We start from the raw sequence: 25,700 nt of genomic DNA, 5'->3' as shown, positions 1-25,700 counted from the left end.
CATGGTTAGCTCAGAGCTGGGTCCGAATGACATGAAGACAAGGCAGGACGCCAGACGCAGCCCCCTGCGCTAGCCCCTCCCGGCGGACACCCCCCACCACTGCGCATGGTAAGGAGCCGTCATCGCCATTCCTAACAACTTGTGGCTGGTGTTTCTGGCTACGCGGCAGGTGGCACTCCAGAGGCTTCACATGGATGAGTTCACTTGATGCTCAGTCAGAGACCCAGTGAGAAATGGGATTCCCAATTACCCAATAGGGAAACTGAGGCAGGGAGAAGTTCAGTACTTTGCTTGAGAAATAGTAGAGCTGGGAATGGACTCCTGGATGTGTGGCTGGGCCACTAGGACAGAAAAGCCGTGGGCTGGTTCCTTTCCTATTCCTGCGAAGGCCCTGATGGCTCTACGCTGACCGCATCCCCCTGGGGGAGATGGGGACACTCCTTGTCACGGATTTGTGACCCTGTGGCAGCCTAAGTAGACCACTCCCCTTCAACTTCACTTTCAGGCAGGGGGACAAATAACTGAACACATCTTCTCACCGACTTGATAGCCAGATGATGAAAATACCTATGCCATGATAAGATCAGTATAAATTTCTCTTGGGTGTCTGGGTGGCTCAGTCGGTTAAGCATCTGCCTTTGGCAACAGGTCATGATCCCAGGGTTCTGGGATCGAGCTCCGCATCAGGCTCCCTGCTCCGTGGGGAGCCTGCTTCTCCCCTTTCCTCTGCTTCTCACGAATAAATAAATAAAATCTTGAAAAAAATTTCTCTTAAATGTATCAAACCTATTTACTGAGAGTTTTAAAAGGGGAAATGAGGGAAAAAAAACATGCCAATTCCACTGAGAGCTAATTTAATAAGAGTTGGATGTTTACTGCCTCAGAGATGGCTCCAAATTACAGCAGTTACCACAGCCAGCCTCTGTCTCCCTCTGGCCTCCAGTAAGACAGGGAGCCCCTTGTGTGGCCAGGGTGGAGGTGGGGGGGGGGGTGTTGGCATTCTATTCTCTGTAGCTTCTAGCCCAGGATAGTGCACATCGAGGTAATCACTAGATGACTGTGGGAATGCAAAAGCCTGGAAAATGCTGATGGGCAGACACCGTCCCACTGGGTTCCCGCGCCATCCCAGGAGCGCCGGCTCGGGGCCTTTCTGTGTGTGCAGCCAGCCCTGCACTGAGGCCAGCAGAGGTGGGGAGGGATTCCCTCCCTGCTCAACGGGAGTAGGGGTCTGTATGCCCATGACAGGTAAGCAATGCAGACATGTGGGCAGGGTGCTGGATAGCCTAGCGAGGGCATCTCAGTATCTGGAAAATCACAGAAGGCGAGAGATCATGGAGCCAAAGATTTTTAACCTTCCTGGGTCCCCACTCTTTTCTCATAAAAATATGCACACATGTTTTTTTTCCCCCTTATAATTTCAGGAGTTTTGGAAACTTCTCTGATACCTCTCCACAGATACACACAGACCTCAAGTTAAGAGGTCCCGATTTATTATAATCCCTTAATTTTATAGCTAGGAAGCTGAGGCCCAGAGGGGTCAAGCCACTTTTAGAAGCTCACACAGCAGTTCACGGTAGAACAGAACTAGAACTTGGTCTCCAGACTTCTAGGACAGAAAGAACCCTTCCCAAGACCCCACGCGATGGCAATGTCCCAGGACAGGCTGCCACTTACAGCAGCAAGGCCACCTGTGATCTGGAACCTGACCCATCTGTCCCACAGTCTTGTCTTCCTTAGCATGTCGCCAGCCACCTTTCCAGTTTCCGTCAATCAGACTGGCAATAGTGTTTTTTGCCCAGCACCAAATTGGGGTAATAGTTTATTTTTTAAAAGTATGTGTTTCATGTCCGTTTCCTCATTGACCCAAATCCTCTGGGTTCGAGAGTGGCCGGGGAATGCCGAGTCTGGGCTCTGGCTCGGGCGCTTTCCTTCCTGAGCACTGGGTGACCCAGGCTCTGGGTGGCCTACGGGGCTGAGGGGCACTTCTCTCTGCAGCCACAGCCCTCACGAATTTTAATCTGCTTCAGGTCTCTGTTGCGAGTTCTGATGTTTAAAATGTAAGAAACAAATGTTCTTGGTCATCTTTTCTTTTCCCCCTTAAAAATTACAGTAAACTCGGCAGCGCGCCCCCCCAGGAAGGGTTTCTGTGGAAGGGCGGCCTTCAGCGAAGCTGCCCTCTCTTCTCTCGACTCAGTGTCTACGTCAGCATTGGATGCTTGTGGATATTTGGGGTCAGGAATCTGTCAGCATGTTTTCCACATCTACTGGATGACCCTATAGTCCTTAGACAGAGATGGGAAACGCAGCTCGTGCCACTGTCACCAGAGCGCCACCCCGCGTCGGGGGTGCAGGCCCTTCACGTCCCGGTGATTCACGTGGCAGATACTGCCCCTGCAATGGCTCATTGGTATGTGCACGGACATACCAGAATACCATCTGGAAAGACCCACAAACACTGACAAGGTCAAGAGCAGTGCTCCTTTTTTTAATGCTTCTCTTTCTGACCATTTGAAATCTCTTACAATGAGAGTATGTTCTTGTAGTACTTGGGTGATTTAAGAAACCCAACACCATCCTCCCCGACTCTGTGCCCTCATGAGATGTAATCTGATGCTGCTTCTTCACGGGACTTCCCCAGTCAGACTGGTCAAGGCACCGGGAAAGCATCTCCACTCCCTGCGTGGAGAGAGGGACTGGCGGTGAGAAGATCCGGCCCCTAGTTCTGGCGACACTGTTGAGCAGAAATTGGGGGCACATGACCCTTCAGTGCTGACTCAGCTGTAAGGGACCTCAGGGCGCCTGTCCTACTGATTTTCTGGGGTCCCTTTGAGGATCCACAGATACTGGGACAGAAGGGTCCGTCCTAAAAGCTGAGTTTAGCAAAGGCTTGTGCTGCCTTCATTAATTTTGCAACAGGCAGTACGGTGTCCCTCCTTCCTGGGGGCGCTGAGCCAACTCTAAGCCTTCTACCACATTCCATTCAAACAGAACCATGTCCATTAGGCCACTGGTGCCTTTCAGACATTGCGCCTCGAAATGAATGCAAACTGGGGATAAAAAGGCTTTCTGTCAGAAGCCTCCACCCACGCAGAATCAATTACCATTTGATTTAGCAACCACTGGAAACTCTTCGTTTGGGAGCACCGAATAATAAGTCATGATTAAAAATGACTGTAATCCTTTTAATTGGATGTTAATGCCATTTCATTGCAACGACCCGCTGATCACAGAGCTTCCCTTCTCTGGCTCCTCCTCAAATGACACCGCCCGCCCTGGGGTCCTGTCCCTGTGGGGTTCCACCTCGTGGAACCTCGAAGCTGGGGAGCCAAGGGCGTGGCCATATGGCTCCCCAGGCACCGTGTGACGGGCCCCATTTCCTGTGAGGTTGGAGCATGATCACCGCAGGCTCTTGACTTCTTCCTCCTTCTGTATTTCATGCAAGGAACTACAGAGGATCCTGAAGGTATTTCTAGTCTCACACAGCGGTTCCTGGGGCAGGGGGGAGGTGTCATCGTTTAGGTTCTGCTCCTCAGTAGACTGCAAATAGGACTTATTTCCCCCGAAACCAGTGCTGGCAGTCTCCCTTTTCTGCTGTGCCCTCTCTCCTGGACACCCAGGGCTGAACCCTCAGAGTTGGCTCTGACCCCCCACCCCGTCCCCTCCCAGCAATACTGATCTGACTGCCGAGCTGCTGGCTAAGCTGTCCCCTAGTCACTCATTCAATTTTGGGGGCCTTTCCCCTATAAGCATGTCCTCCCTCCTTCCCTGTAATTCCCTGCTGCAAGGTGAGTGTTATTAAGGCAACAACAAAACCCAGCTCTGGGGATGTCATCGCCTGGCAAAAATCTAAGCTGATTCCCTAGCCTCCAGGGGAGGAAGGTGGTCCCACTCCAAGCTATTCAGGGCCCTCCCTTCCTGGGAGCAGTCACTCCTGACCCCTACCCTCAACTGGGGTAGCCGTCCCGGCCTCCCTGCCCCTGCCGACCACGTGTATGAGCCCAAGGGCATCTGTGGGCTTCCACCATGAGGGCAGAAGGCCGGCTGACTGGGAGCCAGCACCCCGCAAACCTTGTTGAGGGAACGAATGAACACAAACCCAGCTCCGGCCCTACATGTTCCCTGTTCTTCCCTGACACGTGCTGAGATGCCAACCCCCGCCCCCTCCCCAACCACCAGGCTTTGCTCAGGCTCTCAGTTCTGCTGGGGACCTCTCCCCTCCATGTCCCCTGTTAGCAAGCCCCCCCCAAATCTTTCCAAGCCCTGTGCAAACACCACCTGCCAAAGCCTTTCCTGATTCCCCTGCGCGATGCCCTTCTGGAACCAGCCCCCACCCTTCGGCCCCAGCGCAAGCTCTCTATGATTTCTGATGCCACTTAAGATTTATTCTGCTTTTGAGAAATCAGAGTCCTCCACCAGATCTTGGCATCAACAGATGCTCGCTGAAGAGAAGCATGAACCACCCCGCCCACCCTCGCTGTCTGCCCCCTTGGATAGAATGCGCTTCGGCATTGGTGGTTCCCTCATTCGCGCCAGTATCTCTGATAAGGTGTCTCAGCTCGCTGTTAATTCGCCATCTGTGCTTCTCATTTCTCTCGTTTCATCAACGACACGGCTCCCAGTTGGATAGTCTGCGGTAAATCCACTGAGAGAGAAACCTTTGCCGGTGCCCTGATTCCTTGCCACGATGTTTTGATATCATGGTCCGGAGATCAGATTGGAGGCCACGGAAAACATAAATTTGAGTTATTTTCTTGCCCGAGAACTCTCGGCTGGGTCACAGGCAGAGGCAACAGGGGACTTCAGTTCTGCGCTCAGGCAACGCCCCAGAAAACCTCTTGTTCTAAGAACTTGGCGCGGGACAGACTCTGGCCCTGTCGGGACTGCGGAGCTGGAGAGGATGAGCTGAGGGCAGCAAGGCCGGCAGCCAGGCAGCCGTTTCCATGAGGGTGAAATTCCCAGATCCGTCTCATCCGTCAGAAACCAGCCACCTCCAAAGAGGCCCGGACTCCCAGGGCCTCAGCGATGGAAGGGAGCCTGGGAGCATTAACATGATCTGATGTTAGAAGCTTCTACCATCCCAGCAGCACGATCCATCATCTTTGGGACCGCCCCTGTCCCTGTGACCTGGGGTTGCTGCCCCAGCGGTGAGCACACCTTCCCCTGCGAGCTGAGAACAGCCCCTCACTGGTACCACCTGGCCATTCCCGTGCCCCTCCCAAAGCCACACATGTGTCCACAGGAAAGGCAGGAGCCGGATATACTGAACAGATAACTGAATGGGAACTGGCCTGACTTACCACACACATGTAATCACTCCTAACCAGAACTTCGGATTTTCTCAAAAACACATCACAGCCCCACAGACCTAAGGCATGCTTTTCCTTCTGGAATAACAATTCATGATAAATCATCAGACCTCAACCCTTTTAATAGATTCACTCGATAGAAGGAGGGATTCTTCTCCAAACTGAGAAGACGCGTCAGCACCCAGAGCCTGGCGGGAGTCAAACCGACGGGGGAGGGGGCGTTCGGTGTTCAATTCATTTATGTTCTTTGTAACTAAAAAAACCCAGCACCTCACTTCTTAGCATGGGCAAGTCTGATGTTCCTGAAGTTCCCCACTGTTTCCGAAAGAGTAAAGAAAGATGCTGCTCACACGGCTCCTGTCATCTCCCTGCCCGTCTTGTCCCCGCTGGGCCGCTGTGCTGTCACATTCCCCTGGGGGCCTGCTCTTGGTCCCTGATGTCCTCTGGCAGGGCATCAGACAGATGGAAGGGCACAGACCTTGAGATGGGCAGATCGTCCTGAATTCTCAGGTTGCGGCCGCGCTTCAGAAGCGGAGAGCCTTTCTGGATGAGGTGGGAGAGGTGGGCGGAGGACCGGCGGGAGAGTTTCAAAGTGTGGGAGGGACCCGGCCCGCTGCTGCTCTCTCTGAAGAGTAAGGAAGTCCTGAATCTGAAAACGGAGAAAGGGGCCTTCATCCTACATCCCATGGACATGGTCAAGCACCCGAATGAGCCCAAGAAAGGGTTCTCCCCTGGAGCTTCCAGATGAGAGTCGAGGCTGGTGATGCCTTGATTTCAGCGCTGTGGGACCCAGAGCAAAAATGAGCCAAGCCTGCGGCCTTCTGACCTACAGAACAGCACAGCAATGACTTTATGTTGCTTGAAGCCTCCAAAATACAGCAGGCGCATGTTGGGGTCCCACAATCACAAGCAGGTCGTGGCCGCCACAGGCTCTTGACTGGGCTAGGTGGCTGCCCAGCTCCTGACGTAGTGGACATGTCCAGGTGACACACAAGAAGGGATATACCTCAGCCCCTAGATCCCGCAACACCATCTGGAAAGGCAGTGACTGAGATGCCTGCGTGTTTTCAAAATCTGGGCCATAGCTAAGACTCTTTACTTCTACCTGAGAATGTTATTTGGAGGGAAAACAAGCTAAAATTTGCTCGGAACCTGACAAGAGCATTTCTCTCTCTCCTCTCCTTTCTGTGTGGACGGTTTCTCCTGCAAAGTCAGTGGGCCGCTCTTTCCACCAGCAGCATCTGTCTGCTTCCCTTCCCGAGGAACGCAATGCTCTTGATTATACACAAGAGCACAGCCAAATCATGAGAATGAGCAGACATGTGCTCTAAAAGAAGGTTCTGGAAGAGACCGCCCATTGGACATCTTGCCACAAAAGATGCTTCTTTGAAATCACTCCTGTCATGCACATAAACAATATTCTGGTGCTGGGTGTTCTCACTTATATTTCGTATAACTGACTTTGTCGCCACAGCATGTCAAGTACGGAATGGCTAACTCTAGCAGGTCAACAACTTGAGACACAAAAGGGTTCAAAGAAATGACCTTAAACATCATAACTGTGAGGGTAAGCAGGAATCCAGATCTCGCTCTTTGGTCCTTCCTTGGGATATGATAAGATCCATGCGTTGGGAGGTCTGTAACAGCTATCAGGAAGACCCGTCAGCAACAGACCAACCACACACAAGAACTGCGTGTGCTCTGCTCCAGGGGGACAGCTGTGCACGAAGGGGGTATGGAGGTGAGCCCCAGCGAGCAGGAAGGAGCCTGCTGTCCCCAGGGATTGGAGCACCTGAGATCCCCCAGGTCCCAGGTCAGGCTTTCACCTCCCCTCCCCGTGCAGAAGAGTCCCCATCACTGATGCCCATTCATTGTCTGGAAAGCTCCATAGGCATCCATACAGGCACACACTGTCGGAGAAATCACAGGTGCCAGGGACAGAGGAGGGGCGGTGGCTTAGGCTGCCACCCTCTCGAGGCTTCAGAAGGCGTTCCGGCTGCAGCCCAGTCCTCAGTTCTGGTTCTCAGGTGCATTTATAAAACTTCATGAGACCGGCATGTTTTCATGATGCAACCAGTTTTCTGAAAGACAGATGAGCCTCTTCTTCAAGACAAGTCTTGACTATAAGATATACCCAAGCAACATGTGACAACAGAAGGGCACAGAGGAGATGATGGTGGACGGAGTCGCCGCTGACAGCACTGGGAAGAGAGACAAAGAATGACCCTTCCCGTGGGACCTGTTCTTAGCGGCCACGGACATTGACAATTTTGATCTCAGGACCACCTTTCCTTCTGGATAACTTCTAGCTAACTCTTGCCTCCCAGATCCTTCATAGAAGACAGATGTACCTGTAAAATGTATTCTTCAAGTCGGCTTTGTAGATCTTCCATATGCCCCTGCCCCCTTTCTGGGAGATCAGCTGACTATAGACTCTGTACTTGTAACCAACATTCTGTGCTTTAAATACAGAAGTACCAAAATGGAGATACTTTATAGAATGAAAATATATACAGGACCACATTTGTTTTCAAATACCTAAGTAACACCACACACACACACACACACACACACACACACATGCCCCCAAACACGAGCTGGTTCATTTTAATAACGAAATGATATAAATGATATATACGTCTTAGCAAACTTCTTCATTCATTGTTTAAGAATCCTCTACCACAAGATGAAGATGACTTTTGGGAGAAATGAGAAGTTCAAGTGCAGTCTACTTGGTTATACGGAGAAGGAAGAGAGGCGGTCCCAGATGGAGCCAGGTCAGTGGGTCCAGGGGGCCAACCCTACACTAATGAATGGGAAATCTAGGGGGACAGGTGAGGCAAGGAGCCCATTCAAGCCCATCATGGGTGAACATTTTCTTTCAAGAAGTTCAAAATACAATAGCACATGCCCATACAAACTGCTTGGCAGGGTGGGATCAATCCAAATGTCTTGAGATTGACCATCTTTCAGTTAGTCCATTCAAGACTGTGAAAAGGTGTTCTGAGCCTGGGAATAATCTAGGTTATCTGGACTGCTTGAAGGTGTGCCCAACAGCACTCCCAGAAGGAATCCATAAAGGGGGTCCGAGGATTCCCATATGGTGACCTCATAGCAAGCAGGCCACCCACCAAGGGTGTCTGTAAACACTTCGCATGGACCCCCTGCTCATCAAAATGAAGTCCGCTGGACTCCTGCCCATACCAACCTGATTTAACAAAAATCAATGCATGTTTTGAGAGTGAGAAAGGATTTACACTTAGCTTCCTAGTTCGAGAGCACCTCAACTTAATACATGCCTAAACGAGTCATGCCCAGGTTCAAACCTTTGGACGCTACTGCTTGTCACGTGAACATACTTTTTTAGAAGGAACAAAGGAGAATACAATTTCTGAGAAGAAAAGTGAAGGCACAGAGGAAGAGGTAGTTGAGTAGAAGGTCAGCCCAATACTTAGCACGTTAGCATTGTGGGAACCAGGGCAACCCCAAAGGATATCTTGCAGGACTGTCCTTAAGTGCGTTTAGGAATCCTGTCTGCTGTGAACCTGTGGAAATGAAAAAAAAATTTAGTATTCAAACATTCACCTCCAGAGAAACAGCCCTTAAGTTGGAAGTTCCCTCATCTACATAAAAATAATAGGTGTCTAAAGATCAATTAAATAATTACATTTTGTTGTGCTACGGCTCCCAGGATGCTGATCCGGGACCGAGATCCAACTCAAGTTATTTAACAAGAAAATGGCAGATTCATAATTAGGCCCAACATCTGCAGGATATTTTTTCAATAAAAGCAGATGGATGTCTGCATACTTTCCCATAAATTATAGTTCTGATTACTCCTTTGTTTTCCTCATTTTAATAGGAAAACAGAATATGGGATGTTATTTTCTTCCTCTTCTCTTATGAAAGACTGTTTTTCCAAAGTTCATTAACTGTTGACCTCGGACATCCTATAAATTAGGCTGCGTCTAAAAGATGTCTTTATCTGCACCCGGAGTACAACATAGCTCATAAAGTGACAATTTATTATTCACTCCTTTAGGAGTGAATTGCTGGTGCAAAAAATACTTTCTTTAGGGGCTTGAGGAAAGATGCATCTGACAAGAAACATTTTGTCTTTTACATGTTGTCGTCATGGTTTTTAAACACAAAAGCCCAAGAGGAGGAATGCTTGGAGCTCCCATCCCCGAGCGGTTCCTGCTGTGCTGGGTGAAGCTGTGTATGTGGGGAATGGAATCCGGCCTGGAGCAGCAGCAGAGGAACAGCTGGGCTGGGCACAGTGTCCCGTGCTGCCGCAGCTGCACGGGGGAGTGAGAGGCAGGGTCCCACACCCCTCTGTGTAAGAGGGAACTGTGGCTGGCCACGGGAGGGCTAAGCATTTGTCCCCAAAGTCCCGTTTCCTCTGTGCTGTCTTCCCCAGTGGCCATTACCGAGGCACAAAGATGTGCCCGGGGCTAGGATGCCCAAAGGTGGGAAGATGAATAAGGAAAGCTTAAGGTTGTCGCTTCCGTCTCTGTGAGGCCAGGGGGGCAAAACCAGCAAGTGGGCTGGGACAGATCTTAGAGAAGTAAAATGAGGACATTAAAAGAAATGAATTCTCTTTCCCTACTGAATCTAAACTGGCCCGCTTTCCCAAACTTTCTATTCTCAATGAGGAAGTCTGGCTGTCCGCTTCCTCAGAATCTCTGCTGCCACAGGATTCCGCCCTGGCTCCCCTTCCTGTCATGGCCTCCAACCCCCTCCTCCCCAACCCCCGGAGCCTGTTACCTGGCAGGGAAAACTCAGGACAGTTCTCCAGCTGCTCTCAGTGTCCTGCCTTGGCCAATGTTTTCAGAATATTGGGGGATCATGGGAGCCATGTAAAAACATACCCTTCCTGAGAGCACTGAGTGCCGAGCCAAGTCAGGGGGAGGTGGGGTTGTTGGGGGGGGGGTTGGGTGGGTGCAGAATAAGAGGAGAGGAAAATCCTTATTTGCTCTTGTTCAACATATTCGGGTAACTTGCAAGCAGATAAATTCTGAATGTTTTTGGGGTTTTTTTGTTGTTGTTGTTTTATTTTGATGGGATTAAAATATATAAGCGTAAATGACAGCAAACTCCATTTTGTTGGGTCTAGGGTGACTAAAACCTGAGGGGAGATAAAGCGCAGTGTACATCACCCAACTGTGGGGGCAGTGGCCAGTTTCACTGTGTGTGTGTGCGTGTGCTCCCGAAGCTCACGTGTGCAGGTGTGCAAGCAAAAACTGGCCCTTGGTGTCCAGAACACAGGGGCAAGGTCATAGATATGTCCCGATAATATACATAGAAAAGCATTCTGAAGTTGCTAAAGATGATCCAAAAATGTCAAGTTTAAATTCTATTTTTTAATGTCCTAAATGCACTGAGGTCTCGGTGTTTATTTCTTCTCGAGTTGTTTCTGATTCTTTTGCCTCTTAAGATGCAGACAGGACCCTGGCTGCATTTTTACCACTTTTCAACTCTGAAATGAGAGGGAAAAGGTGCCTTTGCAGAGCCATGGTGAGTGTGGAAAGGGCCTCTAACAAATGGCTAGCCCCTTCTTGGGAGCGCACGGGGTCTCGGCCCTCAAGCATAGAAGCCCAGCCCGAGTCCCGTTGGCATGAAGGGATTTCAGCCCAAAGAAGGGGACCTAAGTTTTAAAATGTCATGAAAATTTGGGAGATTCTACTTCATGTCTGAATTTGACCAACACATCCATGTGAAATTCTCCATACTGCCTCCTTGGCTTAAGCCCCCGCCCCACTAAAAGAGAGGCCGAGAGTAACTCTAGCCTTAGCACACCCTCTGCGTTTCAGCACTGCCCCACGGGGAGAAAGGGAGGCCGTGTTCAGATGCTCCCAGAAACAGGGCAAAAGGGAGCTCTGCATTTGCTAATGGGCGGTTCCATTTCTGGAATGTGGACAAGAAGCAGTGCTCGACTTTAATGTTGCTAATGGCACTGGAACGGAAATTTAAAAGCTTAAGTTTATAGTTCAAAGCCAATTTCCTTCCTTCTCATCATTCCCTGTTGTTGGAAAGTGGATAACCAGAAGTCAAAAGAAATTCAAAGTTATGACCTTCAGAATGGGAAATGAAAAATGTCATCTGCCTAGGCAAATACATATTAATCTCCTTAATATCCCAATCTCATTTTTAATAAAGTTGCTTCCTTCGTATACCAGGGATTTACTAATGGTCACCTGATAACTGGAAATCTTTTTGATTGTGTATCTTTAGAGTGTGTGTGTGTGTGTGTGTGTGTGTGTGGAAACCCAGTCTTCATTCCCTAGACATTGTTTTCTCAGGATGGGGACTGTTCTTACATAAGCCAGTATCATGTTAAAAGTAAAACAAAACTACTGTTTGATGCTTATCATTACAGCACATTATCCTTTGTGCAAAATGTGGGAATGAGTCTTCCAGGGGATCCCTGAGCCAAAGAGAAAGTGAGGTCACTGAGGTTGGAACAGGGGCAAGCCTATGAAGGAAAAAATCTTGTAAGTGCAAAGAGAGCTTGATCTGGGTGATCTGGTAGCTGTGGCTGGAAAGATGAGGAATGGGAGTAGGAGGAACAAGGGGCAGGAAGAAGGGCAGAGAAAGAGGCTGGGGGGTGACAGAGAGGGGGGACGGGGAGGGAGGGCGGGGAGGGAGGGGAGACAGGGAGGGAGGAAGGGGCGTACACGAAGGGGCAGGCTGGACGTGAGGAGAGGAACAGGAGAGGGGAAAAGAGAAGAAAGAGCCCGAAATGATCAAAATACTAACTCAAAATTAAATCAGAAAACCAAAGGCAGGCACATGGTTACATACATCATCTGATTTCGCCAGCATACTTACGAAGAATGACGTGGGTGATAACGAATGCAAATATAAAGACTGTCAGAAAAGACAGAGATAAAATAAACATATAAAAAAATCTGTAGTTTCTTTTCCCCACACAGTTGCCTACCCAGGGACAGTGGTGATCAAACCGTTCTGAAATGAGAGGCAGAAAAAAAAAAAAGGAAATCAGTTAATAGAATGTCTTTTTACTCGAGGGAGCCCCTCCCTGCCCCCCAATACTCTGACAAACCATCGACCCTTGAACGGTGCCGGGGTTTGGGATGCTGGCCTCCGCACAGCTGCACACCCCATCTAACTTTGACTCCCCTGAAATGGAACTACTGATAGCCTTCTGTTGCTTGGAAGCCTCAGCGATCACATACACAGTCGGGTAACACACGTTTTACACGTTATATTATTATATACTCTACTCTGGCAATAAAGTAAGCTAGAGCAAAGAAAATGTTATGAAGGAAACTGTAAGGAAAAGATAATACATTCACAGCACTGCGCTGTGTTTATGGAGGACTGTCCAGGAATCACCGGCCCAACGAGGTCCTGGCCTGTGCTGGTCAAGGTCAACTGTACCACAAAATTACATCCAACCGCATATTTCCAAATGCACCACTCAGGGAAATGCTTAACATGAAGATGTTTCCAGAACAGAATCATTCTTCCAACAGAACTTAGCTGTTTTGAAAAAACAAGGAACACACCTTCCTCTCAAGCAGTAACTTAAAGGAATGGGAACTCAAATTCTTATCATGATGAGAAAAGATTTCCTTCTTCTGCAAAAGCCTCCGAGATTCACACAACAGTCTTCTGTCTTGTTTGTGTGCACGCATGCATGCACGGGGGTGCGTGTGTGCGTGCGAGTAGCCACAGACAGAGGTCACAGGGGCGGTAGGACAGAGGGGTCCTCCTCTTGTTCTCACATCCCATAACAACCATTTCCCAAGGAATGTCTCCACTATTTCAATAGTTGTAGGAAAACTGTATTTTAAAAATCAAACTGTGATCTTCACGTCCAATGTAACACACTAGATTTTTTAGTCCGCAATTCTCAGCTAAGTTACTTGTAAAGGGAAGATGCTCTTACAGGCTTGTTGAGGGGTTACCTAATATCTGGGAGCGCATTTTTAAAAGTACACGGTGTTGGGGCGCCTGGGTGGCTCAGTGGGTTAATCCTCTGCTTTCGGCTCAGGTCATGATCTCAGGGTCCTGGGATCGAGCCCCACATCGGGCTCTCTGCTCGGCAGGGGGCCTGCTTCCTCCTCTCTGCCTCCTCTCTGCCTGTGTCTCTGCCTACTTGTCATCTCTGTCAAATAAATAAATAAAATCTTAAAAAAAAAAAAAAAGTACACGGTGTTTTGTGGTTTGTCGAGAGAAGTTGCATGTCTTGATACCCCTGGCCTTGAGCCATTTCTAGGAGGAAAAATGACGTTGCCTTTTCTAGAGGAGCAAACTGAGTCCTAGAAAGAGGAGAGGAGACCCCTCAGGAGCAGGGGGGCCAGAAGCTGAGGCCAGCCCCCCCCCCCCATACGCTGGCCCTGGTGCCCTGCGGACGCCTGAGGGTTGACACTGGGTGCTCTAACACTGTCTCCCCTGGAAGCCCGCGGACAAATTCACATCTTCTCACTGCAGGAATTTCACACAAATTCTGTAATGCCATTGTGATTTGTCCCTCCCCTTGCAAGTCATGGCCAAGGGCTTCTCTTCTCGCGGCTCAGCGGATCTTCCTTCCAGAAGGACTATGTGGAGTGTCCTACTAACACACTCACCCTGATTACACCGCCTGCCGCCCACGGGGGCCAAAAACACTGGGGGGCGGGGGACACCTTAGCTTTTCATTTGGGGTCTTCCCCAAGCTTATCTTCTACCCAGTTTTCAGATTTTAAATATCTATGTTTTAAAAACATACAGAGAGGCTTTTGGGAGGTGCGACTATGTAAGTAAGCCAGTCCAAAGCCAGGAAAGGCAGAGGGTCCTTTCTTTCTGGTCACCTGTCATAAATCACTCATCTCCCATTTTATGTCTCCTGCAAGATTGCTTCTTGAAAAGGGCACAAGGGTCATTCGGAACAGTGGTGGTAAAGGAACTGTAATATCCATCCTAGCTCTCAAGGTGCGTTATGGAGAAACGGCCAGTGTGAACAGAGGAGCCAAAGAGAGATTTCAGAGCTCACTGGCCTAGTGACAAGCTGCTGGCCGGTACGAAGCTGACACTTGCGCGAAGGGATCTCTGGTGGCAGTCCCCTGTCCTGTGTTAACGTGGGCTGCCGAGTCCACACAGCTGGAAAAGTTAACTCCTGTGCCAAAACCACCTCATTTCTCCCAGACTATACGAGAAGACGTCTACACAAAGAAAGGCAAAAAAAGGAAAAAAAATCTGAACCAACCAGATATTCCTAAGACTTTGAGTCTGTCATTTGGAGAAGCCTCTTTTTCTTGATCCATGAGGACCGAACAGGGGAATGGGAGGTAGACACCCGGGGGCACAGGAGGACATGCTAGATTGGAACTTCTGATTCCAGCTGTGAAAGCCGATTTCCAAACCCCAGATACGATGTGGACTGAGCCTCTGCCTCAAGTATCTATCAGGGCTTGGGAGGTGTAACTAGCACTGTGGACACGGCCCCTCGAAGCACCAGGGTCTTTGTAGCCCACGGTAGACCATGGCTAGCGGGGCAGGCGGCTGTTTTCTTTCTAGCTGAGAAGTCTTAGCTAAGCGGGAACTCTGCTCTTCCGGCGGGAGGCAGAGCAGCTGGGGAAGGTGAGGGGCAGGAGACCCTTGCTCATGGCGTCTGGGAGGGTCCTACAAAACCAGGAATGGCGGGAACGCCGGCTCTCCCGGCGCCCTCCTCCCAGCCCCTTCCTCCACGTCCCTCTCTGCCCGACTAGCGGCGGTGGCCTGCCCGCTGGGGCTCAGCTTGGGCCCCTTCTCCTCTCCATGGATTCTCCACCACGGGGAAGTCTCTCTTCGTCCCGTCTCTCTTCATCCAACCACACACTGGTGATGCCAAAATGGCATGGGCCACCTTCAACAGGTCCTGTCCACTCTACCCCCACTTTTCTCCACAATCATTCATTTTTTGCTTGTGTTTGCCAGCGCTACGCTAAGTCTTTAATACATGTTTGTCAAATGGCTGCATAAACGCTCATACTCCCAAGAGGACGTCCACACCAGCAAGCGTGTTGCCCAACACTGCGCTCAGTTGGTGCACAGCAAAGCTGGCACGAAGCCCGCTCCATCTGCCTCCGGGACTCCTGGCCATGAAATGCACGTGGCCCTTCCTGAGTATTCTGCAGGTGCCCCGTGCCATGCCAAGTGCCAGGAAGGAACACAACAGCAACAACAACACTCCGTGGCTTCAAGATGCTCCTCATCTTATTGGATGCGATGCTTTATTTTCAGACTCCTAACTTTTCTCGCACTTAAGGAGTGAACTCCTCGCCGAGAAAAGCTACTTTAGCATCTCACGCAGTCTGCTCTCTCTCGCCAGTGCTGGCAAGCACACCGCGTCCTCCCTTTATGGGTCGGGGATAAAAGCAGGACAAGGGGTGCTCACCCCGTCCTGCATGGCTCTGCTCAGAACACATGTGCCCTTGCTCGGAGTGGAGGAAGCTCAGGGGGCACCTGGGGCTGTTCTGAATGGGAAGACTCCTGTGACTCAGTTTCCAGGGAGAGGAGCAGACAGGAATTGGGTACAGGCCGAGCTGGAGCAAGAGGAAGTGTGCATGACATGCCCTCGGGGAGCCTGTGGGAAGCAGGAACTGCCTGGGCAAGAGGTCATCTGAGGGAGGAGAAGGGGGACCCAACAGCTGGCAAAGGTAGCTGCATGCGTCCGCAACATCTGGGACGTTTCGAACAGCTGTCACTAGAGGTCAGTTTGTGTATTTCCTGCAGGGAAAAGTTAAATGGAGTGTCGTCTGTCCTGGGGTTGGGGGTGGCGGTGGGTGTATGGGGTGTTTTGGGAGAGTCTTTTAAGAATAAATTTTTTGGAGCTGCTGCCACAGCCCTTGATTCTCAAGTTTGGACCCTGCCAGAAGGGAGTGGTCTCTACACCGTGGCATTTCTGGAGGGTTCCTTTCCAAAGCACCAGGAGCTATTCCTGTGCTGTCGCACTGTCCTGGATCTGTGCTCGGCCTTCCCTGCACACCGGAACAGAGCCTGACGGGAGGGGGACAGCACAGAGGGGCAGTAGGTGCAGACAAACATGGAAGGTTCTCTGAAAAGACTGGAGATCTGAGGAGCTAGCTGGGGCACCCTGACCTCAGCGCTGTTAGCACCATGCTGCCCTGTAATCATCTGTGAATTGTCCTCTCCTCCTTCCCCAGGTGAGTGTGCAGCAAGAAACCATTTCTAGCTACCCAAACAGCCTGGCAGACACTCAACACACAGGCATCAAGCCAATGAAGAGATGCCTTTAATGGCTTTTGGTAGGTATCCAAGCGATCGCTGGTTGCCAGGTGCAGACATGGAATATGCTGGTGAAAGAGAAGATTTTGGGCGAGCCAACCTGAGGAAAAGGCAGGGGTCCGTGAGATCTGAAAGCACTCAGACAAGCCTGAGGGGTGGCAGCTGTCGACCAGAGCACCAACTGGACAGTCAGTGTGAGTCATCGCATGGCGAGAAGGGGCCTCTGGCTTCTCCCACTAACAGACGGAGGCGGGGAGGTTTTATCAAAAGCTCCAGAGGATGGACTGGGAGACCCAGATGCTATGGCTGGGAGGCAGGCCAACTTCAAAAAGTCACCTGCCCTGAGATCTTTAGTGGGGGAAGGAGGCCCCAGAAAAACGAATTATGGTCTTACTTTGTTAGCTCAAAACTCAAAATAATAATGAACACAGTATTATTAGTGATGATTGAAGGTACCGTTTATCGGCTGCCTGTTACGTCATGATGTATTATGTGTTGTTAGGATTACCTTGTCATTTGTCATTTATCCTGAATAACAGCCCCATTGTAGGTGCTATGCCCACACTTTACAGAGGAGGGAATCACCCAGAGACACTCTGCCCATCGAGAGCCGCAGGTTTGGAGGGGAGACTGTGTCTCTCCTCCAACTAAAGGAAGATCAGGGGAAGGAATGGAATAGGAAAAAGACCCCAAACACAAGGAAAACAGGAGCGGTATTAAAACTGCGCAAGGATAGAACAATCCACTGAAACATTAAGGCAAAAATATTTGCAGAAGTTGTACTTGAAGGCTGCCAGAGAAAGAAATACAATGCTTTAAAGTTTAAGAGGTTAAAATCTCCTCAAAGTCTGGCTCTAATATAGGCCCTCAAGAGTGGAATCAATCCAAAGATAGAGGAAGACCGTACCCTCAGTCCAGGCAGCTGCAGACCAGAAAATTGTGCATTTTCCAGACAATGGTTCTGGGCTCTGGTTGGGCTGCATCTCAGCTTGGTCGGAAGGGAAATAATCCCAATTTCTTCCCCCAAGAGCATCTTGGGAATCATGTGAAAAAATAGATGGAAATAAACAACTGAAATTTAAAACTCCTAATTTAAATGTTACCTCTAAATTAAGTTAAATGTTTTCAAATATATGAAATGGGAAATTATTTTTTCTTTAAACCTAGGGCTTTTTTTTTTCAACATCCCAAATTAGAAAAATCTTGCCTTATGAGATACTGTTTTTGTTTGTTTGTTTGTTTGTTTGTTTTTTTAATTGATGAAATATTAGAGTGGTACATATTGTTATCTGGCCTTTATGATTCCCATGCACTTCTTAGACACTAAATAATTCATACCGTTCTAAACTTTTGGTAAGGCCCAAGTTAAAACAGCTTTGCTGCTATGTTCAAGGACTGGTTAGGTTTCTGGAAAACAGCCTGGGATGCTCACTCCACTTCCTCCTCCTTCTCTCACTCTTACCCACTTTTATCCCCACGAGTCCTTGCCAGCCACTGTGCTCAGTACTTCACATGAATGTGTCCTTTACTTCTCAGGCAACCTAGTAAGGTTGACACTATTATGCCCATTTTACAGATGAGAAAGTGCAGCTGGAGAAGTTGGCACTAGAGTCCAGGTGTTAACCCGAACCCTAAACCACCACCTGTTCCTGACTCCTGGGCTGGTTGCTGTATCAGATGGGCCTAAAGGCCCGGCCCTTGCCTCCTAGAGCAGCAAACTTGGGCACCCGCAACCCAGCAAGACCTAGCTAGCTCAAGTCTGGGGATGCCTGCCCTCAATCAGGAAGTCCTCCAATGTATCAAATGATGACCACATTGCCAGCAGAGGGAAAATCACAAGAGGGGTCTCCTTTGGAGACATATGGATTTGACAAATCTATCGCGACTGTGGGCTTTGGGGGTTATTTGGGGCAAAGGGACGTATCAGGGAAGGTCTTCTACCCCACTGCTAAGGAGTAAGGCTCCTTACCTGAAGATGAATTCTACCTGTAATATCATATTGACTAATCTTGTGGCCTTCATTTATCATCTCTACATGGGGACTCAATTTCTTCACGTGTAAAAAGTTGAATTCGATAAGCTCCAAGGCCCCTGTGAGCTATAAAGTAAAATGCAAAATGACTCTGTTTTCTTAGTCCCTGTATGGATTTTTTCCAGTCTTGAGCCCTTGCAAATGGCCTATAAATTAAGATTCTACAGCTTTTAGCTCTATTGGTTAAAAAACTAAAATTTCCCATGTAAAACCAACAAGTAAATGTAGAGTTGTTGTAAACTTTACAATGCAATTTAACGTCACCTTGGGCAGTGATGTGGAATCAAAGCATGGTCTCATTTGCACCCGATCCCCACCCCTGCTCTAGCTTCTCCATTAACTGGCAAAGTACTGAGTCTTTTTGGGCATTGAGGGAGGGAACTTGACAACACAAAACTAAGGTGCCTTTAGCTCCCCCAATGGCAATCTGTACACATTTCTATTTCCTTGAATTGTCTCAGTTTGCTTAACTTCTGTTTGTAAGGCTGGTTTCCAATGCTGGGGGAATTTTCTGCTTCTAGAAGGAGGGGAAGCACGCAGGGGAGAAGCCAGCCTTTGGAAGCAGCTGTGCCATGAGGGAGACCATGGCTGAGAAACAAAGATGACAACAAAACTTGAAAAGAGGGGGGAAAATGAATGTCTTTCCAGAGAAGCAAAGAGAAATAGTATCTCCCCAAAATGGGGAGGAAGGCAGGAAAAGACAATTTAGTTTGTAATACAAATAGTTTTTGAAAAGAGATATAAGAAAGGTAATAGAAATACGATGACTTTAAAAAGTGAATCAGCCCATTATGAGGTAGAAGGAAAGAATTCTTAAATTTGGGATCCTAGGGGGGCATCCTAGGAAGTGTCAGTTCCAATGAGGCAGGCAAATGGCACTGCCTTCTCCGGTCTCGCTGTCCCAGCATCTCTGGCCTCGGGAAGACTCAGATGAGAGCCCCACTATTGAGCTCTTTGAGCTTCCTGGAATTTAGTTGCTGGATTAGAGCTCTGGCTCATTTTGACAAAATCAGTAATGTAAGTTCAAATTTGCATATTCTCAAGACAACAGTCTTGAGGCATGGGTGGTCCCTGCTGTGTGGTGAAACTCTGAAATAAGCCAGTGCCTGGGCATTCAGGAAGTCTTACTTCCTGGCAGTCATTCTATGAGCCTGCCCAGACCCCTCTCAGCCTTGGCTCCCCACTGTCTGTGGGTCTGCAGGGCCAGAAACGCTGTCTGGGAATTCCTCTTCATTCTCCACAGAATAAAACTATCTTCTGAGTCTGAAAAAACAAGCTTGTGCTATCAACCAACACCCCTCAGAAACTTCTCCATGCCTCTCTAGTAATTCCAGGCCTTGAAATCAATATCAACATCACCTGACATCGGAATGACTTGAACATCTGTAGGGCTTTCTGATTTTTAGTCCTTGTTAGTGTTCGCTTATCTTACACTGGCCCTGGGAGAGAGGCAGCCCAGGTGCCCGGGTACAGGTGAGGAGAGTGAAGCCGGGAGCAGGTGGAATTGCCAAGGCCCTGGTTGCTCCATGCTGGGTCTGGGTCAAGAACCCCTTTTGATGTCCTGTTGCTGATTTCCTCACGTTTCCACACTTCAGTCACGTTCTTTCATGTCCCATCACTGTGGTTTTGAAGCCCAAAATGAAGGTTTGAGAACAAGGGTTTCAGAAGTGGTTTATCTTGTGGGCACATAACACACGTAAAGCTGATGATTCTAAGGCTCTTCAAAAGCTGTCAATTTGACTATGGACATATATGGTTGGAAGCCTGTGCTCCTGATGGGAATGCTTTTCTGGAGTAAGCCCTTCTACGATCTCGTAGCAAAGACCTGATGTCGTCTCGGGCACAGAGCTGTGTCGATGAGCAGGATACAATAACTCAGTGGAATTGATGATGAATCCCTTGCATAACAAACTCTGATGTGTTCAAAGTAATAATCTTAAAAAATTTACCCAGAATGAAATCTTTTTGCAAAGGTTCTGAGACATTTTATTTCTCTTAAGTTGAAATTGTAGACCCAACTTTATGACGAGTAGAGCTAAAACAGAAGACCAGTGCAAGGAAAGGATGGCAAATATGTACTGTGCTTTATATATTTTAGGGTGCTTTCCCATGTAATAGCTCATCCAGTAATATAGCTGTGTCTCGTGGCTACCACTAATGACTATGTGTTACGAGATGATGAACACAGATGTGGGACCGGAGAGTGACAGGGGCCCGTGCTCCCCCTGTAACCGTTCTTTAGTCATGTGGCCAATATTCATATCTGTAATATTCGTAATTGTCCCCAATTTTGCATTTCGAAAAGGTGGGACCCTGAGGCACCCACCCTGCCTAGCACGCTCAGAGTTAAGGCCTTCTGGAGGCTCAGTGCAGTTATCCTACTGGATAGTCCCGGCTGCCCTACTTTGCAATACAGAATAGAAGAAAAGCCAGACTCAGATGGGCTGAAGGGATATTTGATGCTCAGAAGTCCCCTGTAGGGTTTTCCCAAATCCTCACAGCTGCTGTCACTCTGCGCAGATGTTCGGCCCCTCAAGTATCTGCGTCCCCAGCTGCTTGTGTGATTGGCATTCCGGGACATGTGCCTGAGATTCCACAGTCCCTTTGTCCCTTTGATTCAAGGCTTGGTGATCTGGTGCAAACATCCAGGTTTGGGAGGGTACCGTTGAGGGTAGGTAACCCAGTCATTCCTATTGAGCACAAGGAACTGAGGGTGTGTTTGGATGTCACTCACCCCAAGCTCCTTTACTTCTCTTACTGATACATTCACCTTGACTGAGCTCTTGCTATCCTTCCAACGGCCCACTAGGCATTCCTACCTACCGGTCTTGTAGACACCTCACCTTCAGTGGTCCAAAGCTACATTCATTATGCTTCCCTGTTCACTCTTCTCCTCACCACTGCCTTCGTCTTAGCAAATGGTGCCCTCGAGGCATCTGGCTGCCCAAGGTGGAGAATGTACTTTCTGCCCATTCCTCATATGCAGCTGGCCAACAGGAGTGCCCGCTGTATCCTGCTGTCTTGTTCATGCTTCTGCCCCCGTCTCTGAAGGCCATCGCAGTGCATATGCCTTTATCAGCTCTTCTGTGAACCACTGTCAAACCTTCCGGGGGCACCCCATCCGTGTGTGCTCCACATGGCTGCTAGAAGGACCACCCAAAGCAAATAAGATCCCATGAGCCCTGTGCTTGTACTCCCTGTGCGGCTCCCGCTGCTGGAGCCTCCCCATTGGGTGCAGCCTTGATGGGACATAGAACTGCTGCGTTTCCAGAATGAGCTCCTTGGGTGCTGGGAGGTCCCTCTCTCTAGTCATTCACCTTTTCTTCCCTTTCAACTAGAGGAGACAGACCTCTATTGGTTTTATATATTGAGTTTCCCCATTATATTGCATTTTCTAAAATGGCCCACTGCTTACAACCCCCCTGTCACCCCCACATACTACAACCAGCTAGTAAATGTTCCCTGTAATTATTCCGAGCAGTCCCAAGTTAAGATCCCAGTATGTATGGTATCCCGCTCTTGTCAAGTGACAGCTTGGGGGAGCCTTGTTGAAAGGCCACTGGGTTCTCAGGAGAAAGGACCTGTGACCTAACCCTAAAGGCTGATTAAGCAATGTCCCCTAGGCAGGTCTGTGGGTCCCAGTAGCTGGATATACTACTGTCAAGGTTCTTTCCAATTCAAATATTAAGATCATAGGGCTGAATACAAATGTCAGAGATTGAAGTCAACTGAGTCTGTCTTGCACAAAATTAGGAAGTGCTGGCAGGCTTCAGCAGCAGGAACTATAAATAATTGATAAGAACTGGTCCTCTTATAGACCCAGGGTAGGCCCAGAAGGAACCAGAGGCTGTAAAGCCTTCAGACTACAAAGTGCTACATAAATACTCCCCCTCCCACCAGAATCAGATCAGCACTGATTTCTCAGAAGCTAAATATAGTGGGTTGTCTTCTCGTTGGTGGCTGTTGTTCACGAGAAGTGTGCCAGCACATCCCTGAGTCACTCTGGTCTAGCCAGTGGATCGTCAATTACTGTTTTAAAACAAGGCACTCAAAAGAAGAGGTCAAGGTTCTCTCTAGTGGTCGGATTACCAACATAATTTGCGGGGTCCACTGCAAAATGACCCTATAGGGCATCTTATAGAAAAATTCATAAGATGGGTGCCTGGATAGCTCAGTCGGTTAAGCATCCGACTCTTGATTTTGGCTCAGGTCATGATCTCAGAGTTGTGAGATCAAGCCCCAAGCCGAGCCCTGGGTCACCTCTGTGCTGGATGTGGGACCTGCTTAACATTCTCTCTCTCCCTCTTCTTCTGTTCCTCCCCACCCACCCTTGGCACACGCAAGGGCACTCTCTTTTTCTCTCTTAAAAAAAAAAAAAAATTCGCAAGAATTTCAAGACAGCGACAGCAGAGCATTAAATCGACCTTGGGTCCTGCACAGCCATGAAGCCAGACCTGCTAACTGCCAAGGGTTTATGGTCTGGGAAAGTGATTTTCTATCGAGGACAATTAATGGCTAGAAATTCCATCGGATTGTCTGAAAGGATTTACAAAGGGCATCTAAGAGAGAAGTACAGCAGGGACATGGTGATGGACTATTAAACCTGCAGGAGGCTGACGTCCCATCCCTTGTGGAGAGCAAGTGGAAAATGCCTCGCTGCTGACAAGGCCAGAGCTACGGAGCTCAGGTCCAGCGGCCAGGCCAGGGGAGGCTCCTGCTGCTGGCCCGGGGCTGCTGGAGGTGTGACTGAGGACGGCATGATAGGGGTGAGGTTAATGAGAGAAGAAGGATGACAGGGAGGGCGCAGGAGGAAGCGAAGGCTAAAACCCATCCTCTTGGCTACAGTTTCCCACCAATATCAGAAACTCAGGTTTCTGGCGGCGCCTGGGTGGCTCAGTCAGTGAAGCGTCTGCCTTCGGCTCAGATCATGATCCAGGTCCTGGGATCGAGCCCCACGTTGTGTTCCCTGCTCCGCAGAGAGCCGCCTTCTCCCTTTCCCTCCGCTGCCCCCCCTGCTTCTGCTCTCTCTCTATCCTTCAGTCAAATGAATAAATAAAAAATCTTAAACAACAACAACAAAAAAAGAAACTCAGGTTTCTGACCTCTAGGGCAGTGGTTCTTAATGCTTTTTATTCCCAAATGCTTTGAAAATCTGATGAAAACTGTACCCCATCCCCTCCACGCCCTCATACACAGCAGTTTCCATACAACCACCCCAAGCCTGTTCTTAGACCCTGGGGTTAAGAATGGTTGATCGATGGTTTCCCTTGCTGAAAATGAAGCAACTCACTTCAAACAACAAATTTTCAAGTTGAGTTGTTCTAAGAAGGCAGGCAGATGGGTCTGTTCAATGTGCCGCCCTCGGGTCCTGAGGAACAGTGTCCTAGAGCCCCACCTCTTTTTTTTTTTTTTTTTTTTTCTTCTTAAAATCTAATTTTATTCCTAAAGTTCAAATTAGCTAGCGGTAGCACTGAAAATACACTTTCACTATACAAAACAGTGTAAACTCATTACACGTTAATAAAGGATTTAACACAGCTGGAGGACGCTCTCTGCTCACCCCGCGTAACTTCCAGCTGCCGTGCACCCACACAGAGCGTGAGCGGCTTTCCTTACCGGAAGGGCCTATGTTTTATTCAGGGTCTTTCAAACTAAGGGCTGTGATTAAGTAGTGGGTCATGAAATTAATTTAGTTGGCCACGACCAGCATTCCGATTTTAAAAAAGGAAGACAAATAGCCTGGAAAATACCAAGGCATCTCATGTAATCAAGTTACTGCTTCACGAAACATTTATATACATCAAGTACCAGCGAATATGCATTTCTTCCTGTGAGTTGCAGGAAAGAAAAGAGTTGGAAAGCAGCTACTGCTTTATTCACATCTGTAGCTGGCACAGGGCAGGCCCTCAGATACTTGCCCAGTGAATAAACGGATGTAGGTATCCTATCTGTAAGAGGCCAAAATGCATTCTCAATCATGCCATTTCCATGCTCCCAGAGCTGTTATCAGGGGTATTAGCTTCTGATCAAACTTCTATTTTATAACTTTTTATCTTTTCTCTTGGGAGTCTGAAGATGTTATTTGTACTTCTTGAACTTTGAGAGTTTGTGGGTGGGGTGGTGAGTTTTATTTAGTGTAAATTTTGGGAAGGAAATGTTTTTGTTTCAGTTGAGAGCACTAACATAGTGAGAGAACTAAAAAAGCAATATACCTTTTTTTTTTTTTTTTTAAAGAGAGGAAGGTGAGGTGGAGAGATGAAGGTAGATATAGCCAGAGGAATGTTTAATCTTTCTTTTTCCTTTCCTTGCCTCCTTCTTTTTGCTCCCTCTATTCCCAAATATTAACGGAGCAGCTTCATGCCAGGTAAGGTGCCGGCGGCTGGGAACACGGAACGAGGGAAAGAGATACCGCCTGCCCTCCTGGAGCACCCACTCCAAATGAGCCTTCTATCAGGACAGCCTCGTGCATGCAGGCAGAGTTCAGAAAGCCAGGAGAGGCTTCCCAGGTCCCTCCCCGAAAGGCAGGCAGGAGTTCACAGAGGAGACTGTGGCTTGTTCCAGGACAGGCGAAGACAGGGAGGCCAAGCCGGAGAGGTGGGCAGGGCACACATCCTCATGTTTGACTGGGTTAAGGATGTCGGCCTCCTTCCTAGGAGCCACCAGCAGGAAAGCACTTTCAAGAAGGGTTGGACGATCGCGTTCTGTCTGGAGTCGTAGAGGGGGGATCAGATGGGGAGAAGAGACGGATGGAAGAGGCCACCAAGAGACCCCTGCCTGGTCATGATGAGAGGTGACGGCAGCTTGTCGCTGGCCCTGGCAGAGCAAAGGTAGGGGGGGTACGTGAGTGGAGCTGGGACCCCCCGAGTAAGACAGAGCCCTGTGATGGAGAAGGAAAGAGTCAAAAGTGACTCTTAAGTGCTTGCCACTCCAAGTGTGACCCACAAACAGTTTGGCTCTCAGCAAGGTGAAGGTCATGGGAAATGCTGATGTGGGATGTCTCTGCTCCCCAAGTGGAGATGTCAGAAAAACAGGGGGCAGCTGCTGGTCTGGAGCTCTGAACTCTGAGCTCTGAGCAGAGGTCTGAGCTAGAGCCATAAACTGGAGGGCAAGATTTCAGGAAGACAAAG

At 48.9% G+C, this 25,700-nt stretch overlaps 1 protein-coding gene across 3 annotated transcripts in view; it reads right to left on the bottom strand.

Moving 5' to 3' along the window:
- The window catches only part of ZDHHC14 (zinc finger DHHC-type palmitoyltransferase 14), a 266,729-nt gene that overhangs the window by 26,848 nt on the left and 214,181 nt on the right, over positions 1–25,700 (bottom strand). For all 3 annotated transcript variants that reach the window (XM_059401334.1, XM_059401336.1, XM_059401335.1), the window contains exons 4-5: positions 12,138–12,275; positions 8,803–8,851 (exon numbers count right to left, since the gene is read on the bottom strand). In XM_059401334.1, the coding sequence (XP_059257317.1) occupies positions 8,803–8,851; positions 12,138–12,275 (187 nt within the window). The remainder of the gene's footprint in view (positions 1–8,802; positions 8,852–12,137; positions 12,276–25,700) is intronic.

The sequence above is a fragment of the Mustela nigripes genome, chromosome 5 (assembly GCF_022355385.1).
Source record: "Mustela nigripes isolate SB6536 chromosome 5, MUSNIG.SB6536, whole genome shotgun sequence".
Lineage (NCBI taxonomy): Eukaryota > Metazoa > Chordata > Mammalia > Carnivora > Mustelidae > Mustela > Mustela nigripes.
This window is presented reverse-complemented; position numbering and strand designations above follow the sequence as displayed.